Source organism: Pseudoliparis swirei, chromosome 20, assembly GCF_029220125.1.
Source record: "Pseudoliparis swirei isolate HS2019 ecotype Mariana Trench chromosome 20, NWPU_hadal_v1, whole genome shotgun sequence".
Taxonomy (NCBI): Eukaryota; Metazoa; Chordata; class Actinopteri; order Perciformes; family Liparidae; genus Pseudoliparis; species Pseudoliparis swirei.
In genome coordinates this window covers 16,732,985-16,751,071 of record NC_079407.1, presented here as the reverse complement: position 1 = coordinate 16,751,071, position 18,087 = coordinate 16,732,985, and the positions used below count along the sequence as shown (strand labels likewise).

At 43.9% G+C, this 18,087-nt stretch overlaps 1 protein-coding gene across 9 annotated transcripts in view; it reads left to right on the top strand.

Moving 5' to 3' along the window:
* Positions 1 to 17,519, top strand: part of robo1 (roundabout, axon guidance receptor, homolog 1 (Drosophila)) — a 228,977-nt gene extending 211,458 nt beyond the window's left edge. For 5 of the 9 annotated variants that reach the window (XM_056440345.1, XM_056440340.1, XM_056440341.1 and 2 more), the window contains 12 exons: positions 483 to 509; positions 2,014 to 2,056; positions 3,689 to 3,843; positions 5,861 to 6,247; positions 7,006 to 7,122; positions 8,359 to 8,548; positions 8,773 to 8,997; positions 9,617 to 10,110; positions 10,210 to 10,467; positions 15,170 to 15,445; positions 15,531 to 15,724; positions 16,283 to 17,519. In XM_056440345.1, the coding sequence (XP_056296320.1) occupies positions 483 to 509; positions 2,014 to 2,056; positions 3,689 to 3,843; positions 5,861 to 6,247; positions 7,006 to 7,122; positions 8,359 to 8,548; positions 8,773 to 8,997; positions 9,617 to 10,110; positions 10,210 to 10,467; positions 15,170 to 15,445; positions 15,531 to 15,724; positions 16,283 to 16,297 (2,381 nt within the window). In that variant the 3' untranslated portion in view covers positions 16,298 to 17,519. The remainder of the gene's footprint in view (positions 1 to 482; positions 510 to 2,013; positions 2,057 to 3,688; positions 3,844 to 5,860; positions 6,248 to 7,005; positions 7,123 to 8,358; positions 8,549 to 8,772; positions 8,998 to 9,616; positions 10,111 to 10,209; positions 10,468 to 15,169; positions 15,446 to 15,530; positions 15,725 to 16,282) is intronic. The other 4 variants (XM_056440342.1, XM_056440347.1, XM_056440346.1 and 1 more) reach the window with 3 other exon arrangements.
* The last annotated feature ends 568 nt before the right edge of the window (positions 17,520 to 18,087 follow it).

Sequence of the window (18,087 nt, the reverse complement as noted above, 5' to 3'; positions counted from 1 at the left end):
GCAACAAACAAAGTGCATTTCATAGAAGATACCCACAACTCAAACTCGCCATGATACAGAATCTAAATCTGCCTACTGTATGTTACTCTTTTGCAAATGGGCCCCTTCTATGCCAAAGTGTGAGTAATGGAGCTGTGTGTGTGATCATGTGAGTCTTAGAGATAGCAACAGATATCTCCCCAGTGTGTGACCCCTGCCCAGCAGGCCTCTGACAGTCTGAGCTGGGATTTGAACCAACAGCTGGTTCAACACTCCCGTTCCCCCCAGTTGGGGTCCAGTGATGCTTGCAAGGATCAAAGACTTGGGGCCAGCGAGAAGCGTGTGAACACAGGCTAAAATACGTTTTGTGGATTTGTATACTTTCAAAGAAAGTATCTGGTGATGAAGTCTATGTATTAAGTCGAAGGAACTTATCCCGGACGGTGCTGATGATGCACAATAAATCAATGATTTTCTCTTCTTTCTTTTTTTTGTCCCTGCAGTGCCATCCTTTACTTTCACACCAACAGGTAAGCACTTTCTTGATTGATTTACTTGATGTATAATATGGAATGAACTGAAGACAACAACTCATTCACTGCACACTACATATGTGAATCACTCCTTTTAATTGGCCGGAGCCGCCACTGTCCTCATAGATGAGAGGAAAAAGAGCGAGGGACAGTCGGTGTGCACCAAAAAAAAAGAGTCAAACATTTTCTTTAGAGATCGACCCGCTAGAAGTAAATGTTCTACCAACTGTTTGGGTCGTGTCAGAGCATAATGCTTCACGAGAAGCAGCCCACACTACTGAGAGGCTGTTAAAACTAGTGGTAACTTGATCAAAGGGCTGCTCGCAACTTCAGATGGGATTTAAGAGAATGACACACCACTCCAACATACCAATTAGATAGGCAATCGGTGGCGGAGCTAAGGAGGTTATCTTTTGAATTGAAGTGACACAGTGTAAAACAGATACAAGAAAAGCTCTCTCGGCCTCTCGTTCCGTCTCTCTCCGTGCAAGTTTGTATTTATGGTCCTCCTTTTCATCCATATGAGGTTCTTGTTCGCTAGAGGTCTTTCAAGTGGTGTTTGCAGTGCTTAGTGCAATGGGGAATGTGAAACAGTGAATGGGTGAGAGGAAGTAAAGGTGAGGGCAGGAGAAGGAGAGTGAGGGAGGCAATATTGTACAGTTTGAGGTTACACTGGCTGATCCCCTCTGTGCAGAGGTCACATATAAACAGTAGCAGTGTTCTTTCTGACTGCCTCAAGGCTTGCAATCAGGTAGAATAATTGTAGCTTGTTTTGTTTTGATCTGCTGGAAGTCTTTCAGGTGAAACCCACTCCTTGCTTGTGTGGTTAGGTTTTTTCTCTTCAAGAAGAAAATCCCTGTGCTCATAGCCAGTGTGAAACCAGGACCTCACAGTGCCCTATGCTATGATTTTAGGATTTTAATCTCGAATTAGAATTAGATTGTGATGCTTTGCATTGGAGAGAGCTAATCTAAGAACGTCTCTGTCGGCATGCGGAGGCCAAAGTCACACTTCCTGTTTTTAGACAAGGGAATCGACACAGCTAAGGCCCGGCCTCCTCCTCTTCACCCTTCTCTCGGGGAAGATATTGTAATTAAAGTTGGAAGTTTATCTCCCTTTTACACACCGGCAGCTTAGAGCTCCTTGAAAGAGTCCGACTTTCAGTGCGCAGAGCATCAAACACACGGAACCCGAGCCAGACAACCACAGAGCTCTGCATCTCTGTTCTTCAGAAGCCTCTTAGATATCCTCCTCCTCCTGTTCTTGTTGCTGTGTGTGACTCAGCCGAAATGATGCCACACACATTCATTTACATGTTCACTTGAACTGCTGCAATAACTCACACTTATTAATAAGTAGCATTCCCACCATCCCTCACAAGACTAGCTATTTAAAATAAAATGAATAATTGGACCTTTTTCGACAAAGGTAAAGATGACGATGTGATGACAGTGGTAATAGTGGTAAAATCATGTCGGAAACTTATTTTCTCTCTTTTCAGTGGCATACCAGAGAGGAGGAGAAGGTGTAAGCAGTGCTGGAAGGTAAGAGCATATTTATATTGTTTTGAGAAAAAGTGTGCGAAATAATATTTTAAATGTGAACCACATGTTGGGACATTTAATGATAATTACTGGCAATCACAAAAGGATGTTAAGAAACCTGCTGAACAGATGAGGAGGGTTGGGCAAGTGTACTTTTTTTCAACGAACACTAGGGGGAGTGCTGTGACTTTCTGAAGCAGCAGTCAGCTGAGGAGGAGGGGTAAGGAGGTGCATTAAATATGTTCTGATAACAGGAACAAAGCCCCATGTAGTCTGCCAGGAGCCCATCCTCATACTCATCTGATATGGTGGACAGCCACATCCAACCACAAGGCTGTGCCAAAGCGTCATGAATAGAGACACACGCACATAACGGCACACCTCTTCATGTTGTGGAATGGTGCATTGTGCACAAACACTGAAACTGTGCTCATGGCGGACACTGCATCGTCTTGCTACCTCTCATTTTTGTACCCGCAAATGGGGAAATATTGAAAATTGAGTATGCAGACATAAAGAGGAAATATGTATTCAGTTGTTGCCCTGTCTTTACTGAGAGTACATAATGTACACAGTACTGGCTGTAAGTGTACATGAGTGTGCGTGTTGTTCATGTGTGAATAAATAGTTTAGCTTGGAGCAATCAGCAGTAAATCCATATTCATTATATTACCCAGTTTTATGATTAAATCCCATATGCAGCATAGCTGTGTCGGCTCTGCACAAAGACAATGGCCATTCAATATCAACATACCACTGCCGAAGTGATTGAGGAGCTATTGTGAGATTGTACTTGGCTGTGCAAGACAAATGTGTTCATTACCCAAAATGAATCCGAGAAATGAGTCATTTGAGAGGGAACGAGGAAGCGTAATTCTATGCTAATTCGGTGTTGGAATATGCAAACTGGAAGTAATACTGTGAACATTTGAAAACTGAAACATTATATGGCCCTGGTGGAGTAGCCTGCTTTCTTTGTATATGCTAGATTGATTCTATTCATGCGCAATAGAAGGCTATTTATTCTCAGGCGTTTTAAACACTTAGTGTTTGGCTTGAGGTCACGAATTACAGTAGAATCCAGTTGAACAAGTGATCTTGTATTGTATTGGGAATAAAGCCGAAGAAATGAGAGCAAGACATGAAGCAATCGTGACGGATGGCCAGGGGATGACGTGAAGGACTGATCCGCATGAGCTTCTCTTCTGGTGCCCAGGTTTCCTTCTGGTTAGCTAAACAAAGTTTTATTTTGTTAATGATCGAGATGTTGTGTGACATCACAGAATCTACTCGGGGAGCATCTGTGGTTCACTGGCTGTTCAGGATGCACATTCCGCACAACATTGGGAGTAAATTTTATCTCACTGTCTAATGCCGGCAGTTCGCTAATGCTCATGAGGGCTTAGGGAACGTGTCATCGGCTATGTGCAAGTCAATCATACACAATCTATTTAGCTGGGCTTTTTTCTAACAGTACTAAAGCTGGATGTCTCTTATTCTCAGCTGCTGGATAAATAAATTCCACATAATCTTCTCTTTCAAATGTTGTGCGACTGTGGCTATTTCACTGTTATTGTGGTGTTGGCTTAGTGGCTAACTGTTGTTAACCATTTGGTCCCATTTATTTTAAAGGCCTGGATTGCTAAACATTGGGGAATCTGCCACTCAGCCCTGGCTGGCAGACACATGGCCCAACTCCTGCTCCAACCACAATGACTGCAGCATGAACTGCTGCACTGCCGGCAACGGCAACAGCGACAGCAACTTGGCAACGTACAGCCGTCCAGGTATGTAAGCCTACTGCCGACACTTACGTGGGAGACGATCACAATAAACACTCCCTCAAACACAATGGTGCAGTCCTTGACAACATAACTGTAGAGATAAGACATGTCGGAGCTGAGGGAATTCATGGTGAAAAATGAAGAAAAATCTGATATCTGGGTTACCTCCCTGGAGAGTTGTTCTGTGGATCCCTCCATTCTATAGGTTTCCACAAAAAGACCTGAAGAAATATTCGGATTAAGAGAGGCTGTGTGCTTGTGTGTTTGATTTATCTGAGGTTAAATTAGAGCTGTTTTAGGCAGGAAATAAAAGGAGCACACTGAGAGGGGCTTATGGCTCTACTCTGTTGCTAATCGAATTGCTCTGCTGATTTCCATACTGTTGTTATAGCCGGTAATGTAATTTCCCTTAAGTGCTCTGTTATTTAAGAAATGTGCAGCGGGCGAAGAGGTCAAGGCTGGACTGCAGACGGTGGCCAGAAGCAGAGGAAGAGAGAATGATAGAGGGAGAAATGGGCACCTGGAAGACCAGATGGAATGGGGGAGGAAAGAGTGATGACAGATACCTCTAAGCTAAAATATAACCTGAAATGTATGAGTGGAGGATGGAGGATAGGTGGAGAGAAAATAAGGGAAAGTGACTGATGGAACACCACCAGGTGGCTTTTTAATGTATTCAGCATGAGTGTACTTGAGCAACTGTGAAGTCGAAATTGTATACACTATTACTGTATCCAATATTCTATGCACACTCACACACACACTCACACTCACACACACACAAACACACACACACACACACACACACACACACACACACACACACACACACACACACACGTAGAGTGACCTATCACATCAAAGGAGCAGAGTAAAACTTCCTGCCAAAAACGTTAGCTTGTGATGACACAGGACTTAGTTATTCATTTTCAGCTGTGACCCAAGTCGTAAACAACCCTTTCCTTGAAAACTTGGACTGTATTTAAATGCTTTATGTTCTAAATGATGCACTTTGGGACTATGTCTTTAAGGGCAGCCCATAATTCCGGTCCAGCTGTTCTGCCTAATATCCATCCAGCCATTCAATAGTTTTCAAACCTTTCAATAGACTTCAAAAACTTTCCCAATGAGGATTAATAATTCATTTTGTCGACTTATCGCCATCAAGTTGAGTTTTTTCTTTGGTCTAATCAGGTGTCTGAGGTTGAAGTGTTCCACCCTCCCTTACCATGGTGTAAGATGTTTAACTGTGAATAACAGGCTAAAGGCAGTCCTCACTCTTTGCATGACACCCACTGTATGACACTAAGGAGCTTGCCAGACGCATGCTTTGTGTTTGTGCCAAACTAAACTCTGTGAACATGAAGAGGATCACTGACTAGGTGACAGTGCAGAAAGATAGTAGTTAATGTCTCTTTATCTCAGCCATAGGGGCGCCTTCACACATCAACCTTTGAAGTGTCGAACGGTTCCGTGCTGCGGAAATGTGAGGCGCGTGGCACAATAGGCGTGCACCTATGGCCGTCCTTGGTATTTACCGCAAGGCTGGCTCTTAGATCTGCTGGAGGATTTAAATATTTTATGAGCTAGGGAAAATTGGATCTGTCAGTGGAGCTGTGCTTTTACTGAGCGCCTTATTCCAGGTCTTTGATACAGACATGTCTTTCTGTCCCTCTCAATGAGCAAAGATGTTCCAACCGTCAGATGGAAAATAACAGAGATGACACCCACATTGAGTCATGGATGAGGAGACTGAGCGAGGTGTAATACCACCTGTGTCAGTCACCTAAAGTAGATCACATTTGGCGTTGTACAGACATACAATCTCTCTTTCGTGTCCCTCTTTCAAGCTTGAAATTATTATGTAAATGTGTTAAGCTTTTCTCAGATACATGCTTTGATCTCCACAGTAGATCAGAAGATGCCCTATTGTTTCAAAACGTTCAACAAACTGGCATCGTGCTCCTAAATTCAACAGCTTTAGAGGAGATTGACTAAATAACCTGCTCATGTTCTCCAGCCGACTGCATCGCCAATTATAACAGCCAGATGGAAAACAAGCAGACCAACCACATGGTGCCAGAGTCAGGAGTCTATGGAGACGTTGACTTGTCCAACAAGATCAATGAGATGAAGACCTTCAACAGCCCAAACCTTAAAGATGGCCGCTTTGTGGGTCCAGGGGGCCAGCCGACGCCGTACGCCACCACCCAGCTCATCCAGTCCTCCATCATGGGAAACAACGTTAACTCAGAGAGAGGAACCGGAGGGAGTGGAGGAGGACTCCTAGGTGGAGGAGAGAAGAATGAAAAACAGAGCTGGAAGCCCACCTCAGCTCAGCAGCAGAAACAGGAAATGGCCTCCCAGCTACAGTACAACATCATGGAGCAAAATAAGCTGAACAAGGGTGAGTGTGTGGACTATTAGCAGTCATGGTTGAAGAGGTCATCTCAAAGCCATGGTCTTCCGACACTTGATTTTTCCCTCTGTCTTCTTCTCTCTCGCGGCTCTTCCAGCCTCACTTTGGAAGCCTGGAGAAGAGTTTCATGCTCAACTTTTCCTCGGTTCTGTCTCTTGCTCCTTTTCAGTCAACACAAGCGTCATCACTCTTTCTTTCTGCCTGTCTGTACGGCATTCATGTAACCCCTCATCATCTGCCATGCAATCATGTTCAATCTTTGCCACTCAGTGTGAGACCGGCTTGAATTGCTGTCGTCGTTTGGTATTCAGGTTGCCGTTTTGTGATGAAGGCATGTGTGGGTGTCTATCTTTGGTGTCGGATTTCTAAAGGAAAGACAAAGATAACTCTTGGATATTTAATTGCTTTGAACGAAGCTATCATCACCTTGTTGTACCTGCAGAAAGGAACCACACCAGGTGTGATAGCTTTGAGATTTTTATGCAGATGTTGCATGTGTTCACCTACTCACCGAAAAGGACAACGCATGAACTGCATGCATCTTGTCGTGTCTAACACTGTACACGGTGTAATGTATTTTCATGGTAAACAGCATTTCACTTTTCCATTGTGAATTTTTTTTTCTTCTACCGAATAAATACCATCCTTCATTTCCTTGTTCATTGGATGCTTTGCTTGACATTGTTTGAGTTGGCAAAAGTACCTAGGGCCGTACTAACTATACTCTCCATTCTTCCCACCTTCAGACCGCTACAGAGGAGGTGACGGCCCAATGCCCGCCACCATCCCCTACAACCAGACCCTTGACAGTCACACAGGGGGCTCCTACAACAGCTCCGACCGAGGCAGCAGTAGTACCTCCGGTGAGAAAGTTATGGCATACATTTTAAAAAGCAGAACAACTTTTGAATGAAATAATATTACTTTTAATTGTTTTATGCCAAACCATGCCATGACATAATCATGTGTATAGTTTTCTATTACACATATGAAATAGTATGCTATTTCATTTCTTTTTTTCGAGACTGGGATTTCTTTTGATCATTTTTTTATGACTTATACATGTAACTCTTTATCTGAAGGATTTTGCTTGGAGTGTTGTTGTTAATATGTTGCTCTTTTAAATGTAACTGCCACTTTTTCTCAGTTTATTGTTATTCTGAACCATGTAATCACAAACAACCCCCAGCTCTATTTCAAAATCCCAGTTTTGTTTAAAAGCAATACATCCCTTTGAGATGCTAATAATGCATGCTTTAAAATGGTAATTTGATTAATTTCCATGTCCGCATACATTGAATATAAATTGAAAAGGAGAAGTCTTCAGAAAGTGGAAAATTGCAGAACAAAAAGAGAGCAGGAAACTGATAACAATGACTCCACACAAAGCCATGAGCACCATGCCAGGCATCGGCTTGTTGTACCTCTTCTTTTCTGGGTGCAACGTCCTCCAAGAGATGTTTAAAGCAAATTCAATAAAATAATCCTTTTTTTATTTATTATGTTTTGTTTGGCGGTTTCTCTTCTATTTGGCTCTACTTTAATCCAGTATGGAGCAGCCTAATTTCATCAGGACCTCAATGTCTGTCTGCGGACAAGGACAAATGATAACACATTGCAGACGGCATGCAACACTGCCACCTTAATGCCATGTATCCATTCTGATATTGCGTTTGAAGTTCAAGCCATTAAGGAAAAGCCTTTAGTGCTCGCTGCACCTCACAGCTCATTGGTTCACACTTCTAATAGTTTTGTCCTAATTGGGCCCCTTCTCCCTACCTTTCCTCTTGGTACTTGCTACACTGCTGTAGGGAGATTGCTGTGTTTTATAGGAATTTTAATAGCTAAGATGTATGTGTGCACACTTGCATAAAAGTGGAAGGTTGCATTAGCCTTTGCACTCTTGCGTGTAAAATGATATTTTCTTTGTTAGCCAGTCTTGTAAATGCATTTTATCTGCTGTCAATTCCTTGCTCATTACCTTGCAATTTCTTCAACATTAATAATTGATGTGTTTTTCAGAGACAGAGTGAATATAAATATGTGTGTCTGCAGGTGTCTTATGACTGACAGTGTTTTTTTTCTCCATTTTTGAGCAGGGAGTCAGGGTCAGAAGAAAGGCATGCGCACCCCCAAACTACCCAAACAGAGCACAATGAATTGGGCTGACCTTTTGCCCCCTCCCCCTGCCAACCCACCTCCAAGCCGGAGCATAGAGGAGTACTCCCTTTCGATGGAAGAAAGGTGTGACATGTCTGCACAGACACAAAGACACAGACACGCTGACAGGCATGCACACACTGTATTTGCCTTTTCTGCTATTTCTCGCCTCTATTGGAAGCATTTGCCCCAAGGCTTTCCTATCTATTAGTGCTAGGCTCATGTCAAACCTCGATAGAAGGGTGCCATGAATATTCAGTTTGTGTTTTCCCAGCTTCAAGATATGAAAACATTTTTCTTCTTTTTTTGTGAGTGATATGACGGTAACAAGGCTTATTTCCCTCGATTGGCAGCTGTGAACCAGACATGCAGTGCCCCATGCCCCCCTCTCACATGTACCTGCAGCCTGATGAGCTGGAGGAGGAGATGGAGAGGGGCCCCACTCCTCCTGTCAGAGGGGCGGCCTCTTCCCCTGCAGCGGTATCTTACAGTCACCAGTCTACAGCCACACTCACCCCCTCACCCCAGGAGGAGATGCAGCCAATGCTCCAGGACGCACTTGACAGCCATGAACGCAGGTACACCTGCGCGATGTCTTCTCGTGAAACAAGAAGCAAAATGTTTTAGCCCATTAATTCCCGAGCCTTTATTGCACAAAGCTCTTGGCTATTTTTCAAAAGCATATCTTAGTTTTCAGATTGATTTCTTACCTTCTTGGGAGCCATTTGTTTCAGCTCATTTCAGTACAGTATATACATCTACTTGCAGTGATTTGAACATTGTTTGAAAAAATAGACATCACAGTCTAAATGTTAACATTTGTCAGAGTAATATTTTGTTGTGGTAAACCAGCTGTGAGCAGGAATTCATCCTTGTTAGTGTTTAAAGAAATGAAAGCATCATACATTTAGGATTAAACAGCCAAACAGAAACCGTTTTAATAAAATAAATTACATCATTTTTGGCATATATAGTTTTTTTGTGCTTATTATCTGGTTCTAAAAGAGGACAATTTTGCCCCAAACTTTAAAATAGTGTTTATTGTGCTCAGGTGTACCTCAGAAATTTGAATAAATTTAAATGACATATCTTTTACAGGTTGTCCCATTATAATTGGCTGGTATTATTAATTTACTTTTTATATATAATCAAACACATGATGCATTTCTGATACTGTGTGTTTCTCACCTGTTGCAGGCGCCACACTGTGAGCCCCCCAGCTCCTCAACGGCCCCACTCTCCTTCACACACATATGGGTACATCACCAGCCCATTAGCCTTGGACACTGATGGTATGGAGGAGGAAGAGGAGGATGATATATTGGAGGAAGAGGAGGAGGAGGGTGATGAGACAGATGCCGAGGTGGCCAAGATGCACTACCACCACACACACCCCCACCAACCCCAGATGCACCCTCGAAGGTTGCTGCTGGGAGGGCTTGAAGAGACGCCTGCGTCCAGCATGGGCGACCTGGAAAGTTCAGTGACCGGCTCCATGATCAACGGATGGGGTTCCGCTTCTGAAGAGGATAATGTCTCTTCAGGGAGGTCCAGTGCCATCAGCTCATCAGACGGATCATTCTTTACTGATGCTGACTTTGCTCAAGCGGTTGCTGCAGCTGCAGAGTATTCAGGCCTCAGGGTGGCCAAATATCCCAACACACTGGGCCACGAAGTTGCAGGAGCTTCCGGTAGGTTTAAAATAGTCGCCGCATCCACAAGGAACGTTGGCGCAAAAAATTTAAAGAATGGTATAGCAAACTAAACTATTTCTCTGTTGCTTTCCTCAGCACGAAAATACCAAATAAACCCGCCAAGCCACCGTCCTGGAAGCCCGGTGTCCACAGACAGTAACATGAGTATGGCAGCTGTACACAGGAGGCCTCCTAAGAAGCAGAAACAGCATCCTGCAGGTCACCCTGCAGGTCACCCTGGAGGTCACCCTGGAGGTCATCCTGGAGGTCACCCTGCAGGTCATCCTGCAGGTCATCCTGCAGGTCATCCTGCAGGTCATCCAGGGAACCAGCGACGTGAAGTCTATAATGAAGGTACACAGGAATACATTGCAGTATTACCAAAAATACAGAGAGTAAGATTTCAAAAAATATTTTCAAAAAGGAAGATATTGTCATACAAGTGGGATATGTACTGCATGTTGTTGTAGATTCCTACCCGGCTAATTAATATCAAGTAAGCTTTATAATTAGCTTCTATAATTATATGTAAACTTCCTGTTCAGGCCTGACATTTTATTTATAGAAAATGTTCTTAATTTATGCTGTGGCTTATAATACTGGTCTTAAATTAGAAATATGTATGAACAGGTTTGTCTGTAAAGCTACTATAATGACGTTTTACAGCCAACAGACTAATAGAAGGAAAGACAAAATACGTTAGCTGTATCCTACAAGTACATCGATGTCCAGATTGTATCAATGACTCTCTTCCCTCTACAGATGTGGAAGGGAAAAGTTCAGTTTACTGTGGTGTCTGTAAATGACAGACAAATGCCAGAGTGTTTATCATCTTCTCTTATGTGTTTATGCACATGCAAACATGGCATGACTCCTAATCTGTGCAGTGCTGAAGAGATCGGGTGAGTAGCGGGCTGGAGGCTCGGGCCATGGTGGGGAGGATTGGAGGGGGGTTGTCCCAGGGGAGTGCTGCCCAGCTTGGCTCTACTGACACTGTGATGTCTCCCCACTTGTGCCATTAATGAAATTGATCCAGGTGCTGTGGCTCATACGGAAGTGCCACCTTCACTCGGTCAGAGTTCAACATAAACTAAACGGGGGCTACATACCGGAGCAGCTATACACAGAAGGACAAGCTTTAACCTTGTTATTAAGCAAAAGAGCAATTGACTTTACAACACACATCTTAATGCTACGTTCACAATCGTATCGCCCAAAACGCTTACGTTTACTCGCTCGACCATTTGCCATGTTCACACCAAAAGCGTTGCGAAGCTCCGTGAGGGGCGGGGCTTATCTCCGTGGCTTGTCTCCGGAAAACCCGTTATCATGTCCTTCATCCACCACAGAAGAACTGACCACTAGTTCTGCTTTATACTTGTTGAGCACATCCCACAAACGTCTGAACATCTAACGTCCTCGTGTTGGGTTCATGACATCACCCGGAGGCTCACACAGCTTGGTCACTTTCACCGATTATGTTAACTGTTACGTCTGGAATACTTCCGCTTCCAGCGCTACGAGATATTTGGGTTCATAAAATCATATCATATATATACATATATACGTATATATATATAACATCACACGTGTTTTATTCTCTGCAAATCAGGTACTCAAAAGAGGTATTAAAGAGCTCCGGGTGCCCGCAAACCGCAACGATGAGTGTTTCCTCCTTGTTCTGATTCAACAGTGGCGGGACAGTGATGACGAGCAACTGAAGAGCTGATTGGCCCGAGTTGTGAAATTATCACCTCAAAGTTAAAATATTTTAACTCGGGACGAAAATCGCGCCGCCCGAAACGCGCTGCCGAAAACGCGTCACCCAAATCGCGTCGGCCAGAATCTCCCAAACGCGCCGCTTGGAAAAATGTTGCGTTTATCGCAGCCACATGAGTCTGTACGTTGACTTTGCATGGGATCTCGTCGATCTAAAAAATCGCGTGGCTTTCGGTGTGAACGCAGCATAAGAAGAGAGCAGCAGAGCTGTCAACTGATTACCACCTGGTGGTGAGTTGGATCAGATGGTGGGGAGTCAGCTAGAAAGACCTTGAAAGCCTGAACGTGTAGTACGGGTGAACTGGGAACATCTGGTGGAGGACCCTGTCTAGGAGGTCTTCAACTCCCACCTCCGGATGAACTTCTCACACATCCCAAGGGAGGTTGGGGACATGGAATCCGAGTGGACCATTTCCAAACCCTCTATTGTGGAAGCGGCCGATTGGAGCTGTGGTCGGAAGGTCGTCGTTGCCTGTCGTGGCGGCAACCCGAGAACCCGGGGTAGGGAAGCCGTCAAGCTAAACAAGGAGGCCTTCCAGGCCTGGTTGGCCCAGGGGTCTCCTGAAGCAGCTAACAGGTTCCGGCAGGCCAGAAGGGCTGCAACTGCGGTGGTCACGGATGCAAACACTCGGGCATGGAAGGAGGTTGGGGAGGCCATGGAGAAGAACTTTCAGTTGGCCTCTCGGAGGTACGGGTTGCCCCAATATCCTTGGCAAAGGCCGCTAAGGTTGTCAAAAATCTCTTTGGTGGCAAGGCGCCGGGGGTGGATGAGATCCTCCCTGAGATGCTGAAGGCACTGGACATTGTTGGGCTGTCTTGACTGACACGCCTCTTTAATGTCACATTGAGGTCAGGAACAGTAACAGTGCCCTTAGACTCGCAGACCGGGGTGTTTAAAAAAAGAAAAGGGGACCGGAGAGTGTGCGCAAACTATTGTGGTATCACACTACTCAGCCTTCCGGGGAAAGTTTATGCCAGGGTGCTGGAAAGGAGGCTCCGACCGGAGGATTGCTCCTTCCAGGTAGGGACAGAGTGCCTACCTGCCGAAGGAGTTAAAGTATCTCGGAGTCTTGTTCACGAGTGAGGGTAAGATGGAGCGGGAGATCGACAGGCGGATCGGTGCGGCTGCAGCAGGAAAATAGGCGCTGCGCCGGACCGTTTTGGTGAAGAGGGAGCTGAGCCGCTACTCCTTCGTGTCAAAAGGAGTCAACTGAGGTGGTTCGGGCATCTGATTCGGATGCCTCCTGGATGCCTCCCTTTAGAGGTTTTCCAGGCTAGTCCAACTGGGAGGAGACCCTGGGGAAGACCCAGGACACGCTGGAGAGATTATATTTCCAAGCTGGCCTGGGAACACCACAGGATCCTCCTGAATGAGCTGGAAATGTTGCAGGTGAGAGGGAAGTCTGGGACAGCCTGCTGGGTCTACTGCCCCCGCGACCCGACCCCGGACTAAGCGGATGAGAATGGATGGACACACATCTTACCAGTGGAAAAACACATTTGCTACCTGTTTCCTCTCGGGTTTGATGTTGTGGAAATATCTTTTTTACCTGCACACACTCACTGCTGTGTACAGTGTGTGCTGTCCAAGAGCTGGCTCTCCTCTTAGTGTCAGGTGTCCTTGAGTGTTGGAAGCACTTGACAGGGAGATTTAATATCCAACTCAGTGAGAGCCAGACCAGCTATATTACTGCAGAAAATCCAACCCCCCACCCTAAACCTCCGCCTCCTGCCATCCTCCTTATATCCTGGCTTCTTCCCCATTCGCTGCCCCTCCCTTTGAAGTGATCTCTCCATCCCGTTCCATGCTCTCCTCTTCTCCCAAGCTCCCCTCTCCTCCGTCTTTGTTTGAGCAGTACGTGGGCGGACTGACAGCTTTGCAGCTCCGTCTGTCCATCAGTTCTCCTCCTGATTGCATTTGATCTGAATGGATAGTTTTTCATTTAGAGGTTATCCCCCTCTCCCACCCCCCAACATTATGTGGTCTGCATGACTGGTGCTGTGGTAAAATAATGTGATTTAATTTAGTTGAAAGGAGGATAGTAAAGAAATACAATCCTTATATTGTTTGTAATACACACACTATGTGTGTTTCTCCCTTACCCCATACCCCTCTCTTACCTACTCATTTCACTCTTCTTTGCACAGTGGATGCTCTAAAGTTATATTCCCCTCATGATTCATATTGAATTTGACTCTAATGCCTTCGTCTTCCTCCTCCCTGTACTTAAATCCTTTCTTGTCTCTTTTGATCTGTCTCATTTTTGTCTGCTTAATTAACCACCAGGCCCCCCAATACACCCTCCTTGGCTAGCCCAGAGACACTTTTCAGACCTGAGTCCTGTCCGCGCAGATATTCACTCATAAATCGAACGGGCGCTCTGCTCCTCCCTAGTAGTGAGGCATATCTCACAGACTGTGGTATTGATGGGACTGAGGCATGACTCAGGAGGCAAGAGATATATTAAAAAACTGCAGATGCCTCTCTGCTTTATGATATTGACTGCCCCTCTTTGATATACAAGTGGAGTGTATGGATGTGTAGGATAATCAGACAGGTGTATTTAAGCTGCCTGATTTTAATAATGAGGCACAGCAAAGACATCACCGGCCCCATGAGCCTTTCTTGTGCGAAGAAAAGGCTTCTCCACAAGGTCCAGTGTTGCACAATCTTAAAAAAGTCCACGGTTGCTGTCGAAATGCAAGCAAGGTGTAAGCACCCGATATGTTTACTAGTCTTCTATTCCTGCGTGGATTATGAGTGCGGTTGCTGAGAAAAACATCCTTCGGGTCGGAAGCTGATTAGAAGATGAAAAGCCATCGATTGCAGGCAGGCCAGGCTTTTCTCTCTGCGTTTTGTTTCGCTGGCTGTGTGATGTGTGAGAGGCCGGGCGGCCCACTGGCTGGCCTCGTATGAATAATGGTTCAAGGACAAGCAGCATTGATTCATCGACAGGGGAGTTTGAGCAGGTCAGAGAGCCAGCTGCTGACTGTCACACTCACCTCTTCCTCCTCTTTTGCCTCTCACTCAAATCTCATAACTCTATCCAGAGTTGGCCTCTCTGCTGTCATCTGTTCTGTTTACTGTCTGTACAGATGAGTTTCTGTTCGGCATAGCTCAGAGTGCACTGTATGTACACACGGCAGCTGTGTTTGTGTATCACCTTGCAGGTCTGGAGTGAAAGATGATTCACATTAAAGTTACAAAAAGTTGTGTCTACCTATTTTTTTTTTATGCCTGTGGTTAATGTTCTTTCTTCCTGTGTTTGTCCTTCAGATCTCCCACCTCCGCCCATCCCACCTCCAGCAAGGCTTAAGTCGCCTACACACCCCTCCAAGGCAGTGCTGGAGGGCCGGGGAGTGATTTCCCCTAAAGCAGGAGAGGGTCGAGAAAAGAGAGGTGGAACAGGGGGTTGTCGGCCCAGAGAGGGCTCGGACCCCAGAAACAGCTCATCTGAACGCAAAGATGCTCAAGAGAGACAAAAGACTCCTCATGGAGGGAAAGGGAATAAACATGAGGGTAGCAGCGCCAACAAGGCACGGCTACAACCAGGTACATCACATCAATGTGAGGGTTTCCCTCAATGCAATGTGCAGTGTTTTTAAATGTTCCTCATACAACTGTTGTTTGTCCCTAGGTTCCGAGGACATTCTGCCCTATAGCCGACCACAGTTCCCCACAGTCAACAACCCCCGGGACCCAAGCTCATCCAGCTCCATGTCCTCGAGGGGCTCAGGGGGTCAGCGAAGAGGAGAAGGAGGCCGCAGGAACCCTGCAGACATGGGCCTTAACACCACAGGGGCCTTCCAACCAGGAGATGAAGAGCTTGAGGTAAACATGCCAAAGTATCTTAGGTGATTCAAATGTAATTAAAAGGCATTGTATAGTTTGTGATAGAAATTACATTTGTCAGTGATAGAAATCATCAAAAAATCATGATAGAACATGTCTTATACATGCTATTTATCGTAGGTGATGAACATGTAGTCATTAAAAGTCATAGGATAGCATCGCATCACAATTGTAAAATATGTCCTAGTTTTGGTTGTCCTCAAAAAGTCATAGTATCATAAGTCATAAAACAAAGTTATATTACAGCATGCCATAAAGTTGTATTGAAAAAAAGTCTCACTATATTATACCTTTTTACGATGTCATATAGAATGTCATTCAAACATATCAGAATCAGAAACATACATATTTTACATTGTAAACAATTCTGTTGTCCAACTGTGTGATCTAATCCTTAATGTCTCTAAATTATTTGTCTCATTTCTATACTGCAATGTCTCGTTACTTACTGGCTCACATGTACAGACATAGAGATCGATTTGTAATACGCTAATTGCAGACAATAACCGTAACACAAATGTTTGGTTTTTCACCTAGATGGTAGAAAGCTGAAAAACCGAGGAGGAAAAGAAGAACTGTCCTGACTTTTCCAAGAGTGGAGCACCATTGTTTCTCTTACAATTTTAAATATCTCAGTATTTCACCATCATGTTGGCTACCATTATGCTGTACATCATTAGTGTTTCTTTACATCTGGAAAACAGACCAATGTTTTTTTTTCTACCTTATCATTTTCTATGTCCATTTAAAAAAAGGAAAGTGTGAAGATAAAGAGTGCATTCAAAACAAAACACGCAGTGGTATATTTCTGTTTAATTCCAATGCAATATGGAGTAGAATCTTACTCCAGACATTGACATGACTCCGCTTGCCTCGACACAAACTTTGGAGAGCCATACAGTCAGTTGTTACCGTCATAAAATAGCTGCAAGCAGAGGGGTGGACTGTCTGTAAATATACTTGTATACATGATGTCCTCTTGTTTTACCCACTGTGGTACCTCAAATTTGCCTTCCTTTTTTTGTGAATTCTAATTTTATTATGCCAGTAAATATAATTATTATTTTATCATTTCCATCCATGTTGTAAATTGCTATATTATTTAGCTGCCCCGAGAAAGTGCCACTTTGGGATTCTTTTTATTTTCTTTGGTATTTTGTAATGCACTGTTATGTTTTGTGTTGATGTCAATGTTTGTTATTTGTTACTTTGGTTTTAAAAGCACAATCACTAAACTTTATTTTAAACCATTCTATCTATTAACCTTTTTGTCTTACTGGAGGAAAACAGGTCGACAAAAGAGTCTAGTTAATCATGATGATGATGATGATGATGATGATGTAGGTAAAGGTTGCTGTTTACGAAGGCTGGGCTTGAAAGGAGGCTCCTTGCGTTGTGATTGTCTCCCTCTCCATTTCTGACGCTCAAGTGTTGAAAGACAGTTCATGTGAGTCATAGCTGCAATGTATATATCTTTTCGCATTGACCATAAACTCAGCTATTGCACATTAATCGAAATGGTTATGTTGTCTACTAATGCACTTAAACAAATGTCAAATACAGGAAATAAGAGTCACTTTGGGAATCTGGAGAGGTTGTAATTGGACAAGAAGAGTCTCTTTTCTTGATAAGGCAGTGGCGAGGGACCCCTGTTATTAAGGAGGAAGGGTGCTGTTGTTTATTCATAGGACATCTGCAAGCATTTGTTTCGTAAAGCAAAAAAGTAAAAAGAAGTCATAAAAAAAAGATGAATAAAAAATCCAAACTAAACATGTTCCTTTGGTATTGTGTCAACTTTCTCTGAGCAGACCATAATTGTCTTTGTTTTCTTAATGTTAACAAAAAACTGTCATAAAAAAGAATAGAGACGTTTCGCAAATGTATAGGTTGAGGCTTTACGGCAGTGTTAGAGCAACTGTTGTATTGTTTAACTTCTACTTAGATATGTGGCTATTTATAGAGTGTTTATGATTCAATTATCACGTGCATCTGATCACACCAGGAATATCTGTCACGACCGACTAATGCTTGTTTTTAATGAATCAAGGATAATATCGAAAACAGTCTTCCAAAAAAAAGGAAATGCCAAGTTAGGTATGGGAAAGAAAATGTATACATGCATATTTGGCCCTTCGACATTAAAGGGGAACAATTATGAATTTCAATATTTTATTTCAATCGTCTAGGAAAACTCAATCAATATTTGTGAACACAGTTACTTTCTCGTAAAGCCGAAAAAGTAAGTATCAAGTATTAAATCCGGAGCTGTTACCTAAACAATGAACGGTAGACAAAGAGCGTGTTTTTTTCTTATTCGAGACCTGAACTTATTAATTTCATGT